Source organism: Eriocheir sinensis, chromosome 20, assembly GCF_024679095.1.
Source record: "Eriocheir sinensis breed Jianghai 21 chromosome 20, ASM2467909v1, whole genome shotgun sequence".
Taxonomy (NCBI): domain Eukaryota; kingdom Metazoa; phylum Arthropoda; class Malacostraca; order Decapoda; family Varunidae; genus Eriocheir; species Eriocheir sinensis.
The window spans coordinates 12839714-12848891 of record NC_066528.1 but is presented as its reverse complement, the minus strand read 5'-3'; the positions used below and the strand labels follow the sequence as shown (position 1 = coordinate 12848891).

The 9178-nt window shown below is 41.7% G+C and overlaps 1 protein-coding gene across 1 annotated transcript in view; it reads right to left on the bottom strand.

Moving 5' to 3' along the window:
- Positions 1-2548: 2548 nt before the first annotated feature.
- Positions 2549-9178, bottom strand: part of LOC127001188 (serine-rich adhesin for platelets-like) — a 199854-nt gene continuing 193224 nt past the window's right edge. The window contains exons 9-10 of the mRNA XM_050865403.1: positions 4996-5105; positions 2549-3093 (exon numbers count right to left, since the gene is read on the bottom strand). Coding sequence (XP_050721360.1) covers positions 2830-3093; positions 4996-5105 — 374 coding nt within the window. The 3' untranslated portion in view covers positions 2549-2829. The remainder of the gene's footprint in view (positions 3094-4995; positions 5106-9178) is intronic.

Sequence of the window (9178 nt, the reverse complement as noted above, 5' to 3'; positions counted from 1 at the left end):
GAAGTTAGGTGGGGTTAGGTTTACAGGAGCCGTTTTGTACAGGCCTACCGACTTCTTGCATACGCCTTACGTTCTTATGATCTTCTTCTGTTCTTTAAAGGCATAATGGTAAGATGAGCAGTAACAATCACGGCTTTACTTGCAGCGTCCCTTTCAGCCACTCTCTGGTTTATCTTAGTCTGCCTTAGTGATTGTTTTCCTTATTGGATGGAGAAACTGAAAGGCTGCACTTTACATCAGATGAATTTCGAAAACGTTTCCCTTAGTGATTGTAAAGACTTAACAAGAGTGCTCATTTTTTTCTTTTAGTTTACCATTGTGACTGTTTTCCTTCGTGACTGTATAGAGACCTACTGACTTTACTCCTTATAGATATAGCTCCTTACAATCTAGTTAACCTTAGTGATTGTAAAGATTAAGCTTAATGATTGCGAAGAATAAAAAGAGCGCTCACGTTTACCTTAGTTTACCTAGTGATTGTTTAGCTCGGTGCTTCTTACAGGCTAGTCAGCAAACCATTCAAACACAACACGCATAATCCAAACCCAATATCACATCCTAACACGGGGCTCCACATCCTTACCTAGGCTATCACAACCGAGCAATGACATCTCTTAGGTTGAGGCTATTAAATAAAACACTCTGAACGCCTTCTTATTACGATCCAACGCAAACTAGAATTCCCATGCCCCAATATACCCCTAAAAAGCCACAAAGCCTCACCTCCCTTGCTACCACTGGCTGTCACGACTGCGCTATAGCACCACTTACGTTGAAACCATCACATAAAACAATCCGAGCCCCTCCATGCCTCTTCTCTGTGCATCTCTCAAACCTGTATTATCGATTGCCTGTACGACTGATTGACTGCTAGGGATGAATGACTTGACTGACATTAATTGACTGGCTGATTGATTAACGGAGGTATATGATCATGGCATTAGGAGCAGCGAGTAGCGGGCTTTTTTTATTAGTGTTTCCTTTTTTTGTGCCCTTGAGCTGTCTCCTTTGTTGTAAAAAAAATATCGCGACTGCTTCTGCCACGGTAATCAGGTTAATTAAAGGTAAATTAGACGCTGTGGTTATAAGGGCGAACATAGTTTCTGATCAGCGTTACCAGATTGTCCTCCTCCGCATAACCTCAGCACATGGTCTTCAATGGTGCTGTCTTGAAACTATCGCAACCACACCAATACCGATATCGCAACCACACCAATACCGATATCGCAACCACACCAATACCGATATCGCAACCACACCAATACCGATATCGCAACCACACCAATACCGATATCGCAACCACACCAATACTGATATCGCAACCACACCAATACCGATATCCAAGCGTACTTTTTATTTTTACAAGAAAGGAAACAACTCAGAGCACAAAAAAAGGAAACTATAATAATAAAAAAAAAGCCCGCTTCTCGCTGCTCCTAATCGGTAAAATCGGTAAAATTGTGGGTCGTTGATGTTTTGTTAGCGAGCGGATGGGATGAATTAACGTTTCTAGAGGTGAGAGGGTTATCGTACTTGGGAATGGTGCTTCTGACGCCTTGGAATGGACTGCAACGATGTACTGTTATAGAGGAAGTACCAGTTTGAGGTCGTCTGCCACATAACAGAGAAAAGTAAAAACAAGATACAAGGAGAGGCGGTGAGGACGCGACGTTATCCATTCATCCTACACAAAAAATAATAACAGGCATATAACTAATGTAAAAGTTCTTACCAAAAGTTCTATGGGCAAGTTTAAGCTTCCAAATCGAAATGAACGACGACATTACACACACACATAAACCTAATCTAACCCAATTAAACCTAACCTAACACACAAAACAAGGCCATCATATTAAGTTAGTAGGGCCGAACTTATGTATAAAAGAAATAATAAGTAAAATCACAGAAAAAACTGAATAAAACTGAATAATCTGCGTCGTTACCAAATCCCTAAAAAAAGTAAAGTCTTGTTAATGTATCCCTAAACAAAGATAGGTTCCGTTCATGTATCTCTCAACAAAGTAGTCTCGCTAATGTATCCATCAGCAAAGTTTCGTTAATGTATCCTCAGCAAAGAAAATACTCGTTAATGTATCCCGGTGCAAAGAAAAAACTCGTTAATGTATCCCTCAACAAAGTCTCATTAATGTATCACTCAATAAAGTAAGGTCTCGTTAATGTGTCCCTCAACAAAGGAAAATCCGTTAATGTATCCCTCAGCAAAGAAAAACCCATAGAAAAACACGTTAATGTATCCCTCAGCAAAGTAAAACCTCGTTAATGTATCCAACAAAGTCTCATTAATGTATCACTCAATAAAGTAAGGTATCGTTAATGTGTCCCTCAACAAAGGAAGATCCGTTAATGTATCCTTCAGTAAAGAAAAAAACTATAATGTATCCCACAGCACAGTAAAATCTCGTTAATGTATCTCTCAACAAAGTCTCATTAATGTATCACTCAATAAAGTAAGGTATCGTTAATGTGTCCCTCAACGAAGGAAAATCCGATAATGTATCCCTCAGTAAAGAAAAAAAACTCGTTAATGTATCCCTCAACAGTCTCATTAATGTATCACTCAATAAAGTAAGGTATCGTTAATGTATCCCTCACCAAAGAAAAACCCGTTAATGTATCCCTCAGTCAAGAAAAAAACTCTTTAATGTATCCTACAGCAAAGTAAAACCTCGTGTATGTATCCCTCAGCAAAGTAAAACCCATTAATGTATCCCTCAACAAAGGAAAATCCGTTAATGTATCACTCAGTAAGGAAAAAACCTCGTTAATGTATCCCTCAACACAAATGAAACGTCGCCTCCTCATGCACTCTCAAAGGCAAGCCGGGTACTCACTCTTGACGGTCAGGCACAGCTCCGTATCCGTCTTGTAGCCAGCGATCCTGCGCATGAGTTTGGTGGGCGTCTGAATGCTCGACGCCACGTAGTAGGTCGGCTCGGGGTAGGTTGCGGCAAGGTGGACAGTGGTGTGTATCGTGGTGGAGCCGTCACTCATGTTGGTGAAGGTGGGCATGTTCAGACGGCGGAAGGCTGCGATGCCGTCCTGGTTCTTGAGGGCAGACATGAACTTGTGGATCTGGAAAGTTTGGAAAGTTTCGTTTAGTCAGCGCAACATCTGTGGTCATATGCCGGAAAGAGATAGGAGGGGAAGGAATTATAGGAGAAGGGAACAGACCCCAGGAGACGGGACACAACCCCCGATTAATACCTGGTACCCATTCTCTGCTGGGTGGACAGGGGCGTAGGGTATCGGAAAAGCCCGCCAAATTTTTCTGTGGATCTGGAAGAGGTCGAGAGAGATTGAGCATTGAGATTGAGCACTGAGAGACTGTGATAAGCATTGAAAAATTGAGCGTTGAGATGGAACATTGAGATTGAGCATTGAGGTATTGAAAACTGACTGTGATTGAGCCTTGAAAGATTAAAAACCGATTGAGATTGAGCATTGAGAGACTGAAAACCGATTGAGATTGAGCATTGAGAGACTGAAAACCGATTGAGATTGAGCATTGAGAGACTGAAAACTGATTGAGACTGAACATTGAGAGGTTGAAAACTGATTGAAATTGAGCACTAAAAGATTGAAAACTGATTGAGATTGAGCATTAAGAGATTGAAACTGACTGAGATTGAGCACTAAGAGATTGGAAACTGATGGATACTGAGCACTGAGATTGAGCATTGAGATTGAGGGCTTAAGCATCGTGGTTCAAGCATACGTGATACAGCATGCAAGATTCTAAAGATAATAGTCTATGATTAAATGTAACCTTTTTTTATTTCAAAACTGCAAATTGTAGTCCGACGCATATATGTAGTCCGTTTGGGTGGGGCTCGAACCTCTTCACTGCCACATCACCCCGAATGCAGGTCAGGTACGTACTATTTGAAACTATCTATAAACTATTCGTACAGTCGCGGTCACTTGAAACAAAAACACTCTGGATATGGTAACACTGATAAGTAAGAAGTTTCACCAGGTTTGTTTCGATCAGTCGCTGGGACGAATCGAACGCGGTTATTATTGCTGGTTCTGTGTAGAGTTATTGGTGGTATGTAAGCCATGTCCCGCCTGACAATACAAAAGCGTTGGTGAATATGTCAAGAAAATAAATGATATTCCACCATTCCCCATTTCCTGGGTTGGGATCACAATATAAAGTGTAGATCGCATACCAAAGTAGTTTAATGACACGTAGATCGCATACCAAAGTAGTTTCATGACACGTAGATCGCATACCAAAGTAATTTCATGACACGTAGATCGCATACCAAAGTAATTTCATGACACGTAGATCGCATACCAAAGTAGTTTCATGACACGTAGATCGCATACCAAAGTAGTTTCATGACACGTAGATCGCATACCAAAGTAGTTTCATGACACGTAGATCGCATACCAAAGTAGTTTCATGACACGTAGATCGCATACCAAAGTAGTTTCATGACACGCAGATCGCAAACCAAAGTAGTTTCATGACACGTAGATCGCAAACCAAAGTAGTTTCATGACACGTAGATCGCAAACCAAAGTAGCACCAACTATTCTGTATACATCAATTTGGCAGCGCTATGGCCGAGCACCCCGCCCAAACTGACATAGCCGAGTCTGACTGTAGTTCTTCAGCGTCGGCAATGAATGAACGATTGTGAAAATATCGTCACCCTCATAAAATAATCGCCCAAGTCATTTTTCAGCAGTTTCCAGGTTTCTGTCTACATCAATTTTTCAACATGTGACGCCCATTTTTGTATAGTTGCCTTCGTCATTCAAGGCTCGAGTGTTCTAGAATCGGCCTTTTCATTTACGCCTAAACCTTAAGCCAAATGAGATAATGACAGTTCTTTTCCAATTTCCTGAAAAGTATAAAATAATGACTGAGGTGGGTTTTTTTACGAAGGTGACGATATGCCGACACTGAACTGGGTGTTGAACGTTATACTGGATGTGGGGAAAGGGATAATCCGTGTGGCTCACCTCCGCGAGGAAGAGGTGGGAGAAGTAGGTGTAGTTTGCTGTGCCGTTGTTGGCGAAGGACTTGTGGTATTCCAGGTCCTTGATGCACAGACTCATGGACACGGAACTCCCTGGTGGATCAAGAAAGAAAATATAGTCTGATGGAAGTTGGAAAGTTTCGTTTAGTCGGCGCAACATCTGTGGTCATATGTCGGAGAGAGACAGAAGGGAAGGAATTATAGGAGAAGGGAACAGACCCCAGGAGACGGGACACAACCCCCGATTAAAACCTGGTACCCATTCACTGCTGGGTGGACAGGGGCGGAGGGTATCGGAAAAGCCGCCCAATAGTCTGATGGAACGTACACGCGTGGAGTCATTTACATTGGTGAGGAATTTTTATTAACAGCAAAGGAAGCGGCTCAAAGGCAAACAAAAGGCAAATAACAATGAGGAAAAAAAAGCTCGCTAGTCACTGCCCACTGCCTCTATAAAAAAGAGTTTAGAAGAGTGGCCGGTAAATCTTAAGAATAGCGGCTCCTAGAGGGTGCGCATTTAGGGCACGGTGTGGTGGTAATTACAACATTTCTAGCACGTACGACGGGGTTTTGACAAGCGGACAGGCGTGTTTATGTCACAAGGGGTGTATTTTTCCGCGCGGGCTCTTCCCTTTCTTCACCCCGGAGCTCGCAGTCTCATCGCCCATCGACTTAGAAGAAATCGTGAGGCCAGCGTGGAAAAATACACCCTTGTGACATAAACACGCCTGTCCGCTTGTCAAAACTCCGTCGTACGTGCTAGAAATGTTGTAATTACCACCACACCGTGCCCTAAACGCGCACCCGCTAGGAGCCGCTATTCTTAAGATTTACCGAGTGGCCAAATGAGAGGTCAACTTTGGGAGGGAAGGTGCTTTCGGCTGCAATAATAATGAAATACTGACACACTGAATGGCAGCTATTGCGGAGTGCCACCCTTGTCTTGCTGCACATGTTACTCTATCAGACTTGTTGGAACCTACCCGTGCAGTCATTTTCACTGATCAAGAAGTTTGTCAGCAATAACGATGAAAAACGGACACACTTAACATGTATATAATGATGTTTAGATGCACGCCAGCCTTGCCTTCTCGTTCATTTCACTATTACCTTATGGACCCAACGCGTGGAGTCATCTACAGTTCTACACACCCTATTGTAGGATGTTGCGAGGGCAGAGAAACGTATTGATGACAGTCTGATCATGGCCGGATTGTTAAACACTTCCTCGCCCAAGCACACATATTTGACAAGGGTTTCATAGGAGTTGTGGGCCTTTCCAGGGGTAGTTTAATAACTCTGGCGGTAGTTTGGCCCTTCTTCTGTACCATGAACCTACAAAAACACTCATTAGAACCCGACTGATCTCCGTTTTGGCCTTTGAATATTGTTGATGTGAGAGGCAGGCTCGTCTAAGAATACCAACCTGAACCGCTCGGCGAGTCTTTCGGGACACCGTTCGGGACACACGCCACACCCCGCTATACAGGTAACTTTCCCGTTGTCAGTAACAGTCTCGGATAAATACAAACGTGTAGCCTTCACAGTGTTGACGATTCGCCGAGTGATGCATGGAACACTCCGAGGACTGCACTGACGTCAAACGAGTCGAGTCATCGGTCGTTCGATTCTGTATTGTTACCATTTATACGAAATTACTAAGGCGATTTCAAGACTTATGGATGCAGTGTCTCCAATACAAGGAGCAAAAGTCGAATATAATGGTTACATGAATTTAGAACCAGAAGAGTATATTTTACAGCCTTCATATTATGTTCAAATAAATAAATCATTCAGTAGTCACTCTATACCCACTGAGCAGCTCTCACACCATGGCGCCCTTGGCTACGATCACTATAGGAACACACCCCACAGGAAGCTTATACAGGAAGCCAACGTTGCCAAATAATCGTACTCAGCCTCTAATATTTACCCATTTCCGACCCAGAAACTGTCACCGTGGCCTCAATAACGGGATTAATTTGTAGTTATCGTTAAAATAGTTAATTGCTAATGTTTCTTGGCAATAGTTATGCGTCAGAAGCCGGTCAACACTATGCTCTGAGTACGATAATCTGGCAACGGTGCAGGAAGCTCTCATACCAAACTTGCTGAGGTCGCTCTTACCTGGATGATAATGTTCACACCATCCCTCCGTTGGCTACGATCACTGAAATATACTAAACATGACGCTCCAGAACTAGCTATCGTCGCTCTCACCTGGATGATGTTACTGTTCACACCATCCTTCCGTTGGCTACGATCACTGATGGCCAGTTCGACAGTTCAACACGAAGTCATTGTTAGCGCCCAAACCAAACTATAATCTCCACAATGATCCGTTATTTCTACTCAATACCAGATACTAATAAAGAGATTGCCTGTGTGGTTTCAATAAATTTCCTCCTCCTTTTTATATTAACGCCAAACACTGGGGCTACAAGGAGTTTTGGTCGTGTTTTGTGTTTGGTTGGGGAGCTCACAAACACAGTGTATTGGACTGTAAAACTGACCCTGAGACATACACAGTACGCTTCCGAACACTCTTCCAACGATCGCTCACACCTAAACGCTGGCACTTCCCGCTGCTGACTCGCACTGACTGGCGAGCTGGCGAACACAATCGGGTCCAGCCACTTATGGGACCATGTGACTCAACTCCACTGTCTCGAACCGACTCGCCATCGGAATGACACTTAAATGCTATAGGATGTTTCGAGGGCAGAGAAACGTATTGATGACAGGTGAGTCTTTACTATTGATGGTGAAACAGCAACTGATACGAATGCAGCGCCAGGTCACGATGGAAAACTTAACATACTAACTATCAAACTATCTAAAGGCTCAAGGGAACAACAACTATCAAATAAATACCACTTCACGAATCATTTAAGATAGTTTCGCATTATGTTGGGATCGGCCACTCCCATTTGTTTCTTTGTTCTGTGGTGTCATGAGGTTTGATATATATAATGAATCGATAGTTTCCTCAGCCAGTGTAACAATCAAGGAGTCTTTATACGTACAAACCAACCAACTCAATAAATAATAACACAATATAAAGTTTAGCCTTATAAGGGGATTATATATTAGGTGTGTGAAGGTTTACCATGTCCTTGTTTCTTGTACTTCATATTCTTATCGAAACTTGTTAGGTTATCTTTTTGGGGGGGAAATTAACAAAACATAGCCCCAATTAAAAGTGTGATCATTTAGCATTGCTTTATTGCTTGTACCATATGTATTCTTCAAGGGAGCTGTTAATTTATTCCATTCGAAATCAATTAAAGTTAGCACTAATCAAAGGTGTTATCATTTAGCATTCTTTGTTAGATGTACTTTCATATTTTTCAAGGCACCTGTCAATTTAACTTCTCCGCTGCACTCAACTTTCTACTCAAGCTCATTCTTATACTGTCCAAATCCCTTATGCATGAGTTAACCTGCATCTTCACTCTTTCATCCCTTTCACTAGTGATCATATGGCATTTCTTTATTATTTGTTTCTTTATATTTTTTTTCAAGGGAGCTGTTGATTTACCTTTTCGAAATCAATTAAACTTAGCACTAATTTCAGGTGTTTTCATTTAGAATTTCTTTGTTACTTGTACTTCATACTCCTCAAGGCACCTGTCATTATATATTCTCCTTTGCATTCGACTTTCTACTCAAGCTCATTCTTATACTGTTCAAATCCCTTATGCAAGAGTTAACCAGCATCTTCACTCTTTCATCCCTTTCACTAGTAATCATTTAGCATTTCTTTACTACTTGTACTTCATATTTTTCAAAGGAGCTGTTGGTTTAACTTTTCGAAATCAATTAAACTTAGCACTAATTTCAGGTGTTTTCATTTAGAATTTCTTTGCTACTTGTACTTCATACTCCTCAAGGCACCTGTCATTATATATTCTCCTTTGCATTCGACTTTCTACTCAAGCTTATTCTTATACTGTCCAAATCCATTATGCAAGAGTTAACCAGCATCTTCACTCTTTCATCCCTTTCACTAGTAATCATATGGCATTTCTTTATTACTTGTACTTCATATTCTTCAAGGCAGCTATTAATTTACCTTTTCTGATCTCAATTAAACTTAGCACTAATTACAGGTGTTATCATTTAGCATTTCTTTCTTTGTTACTTGCGCCTCATATTCTTCAAGG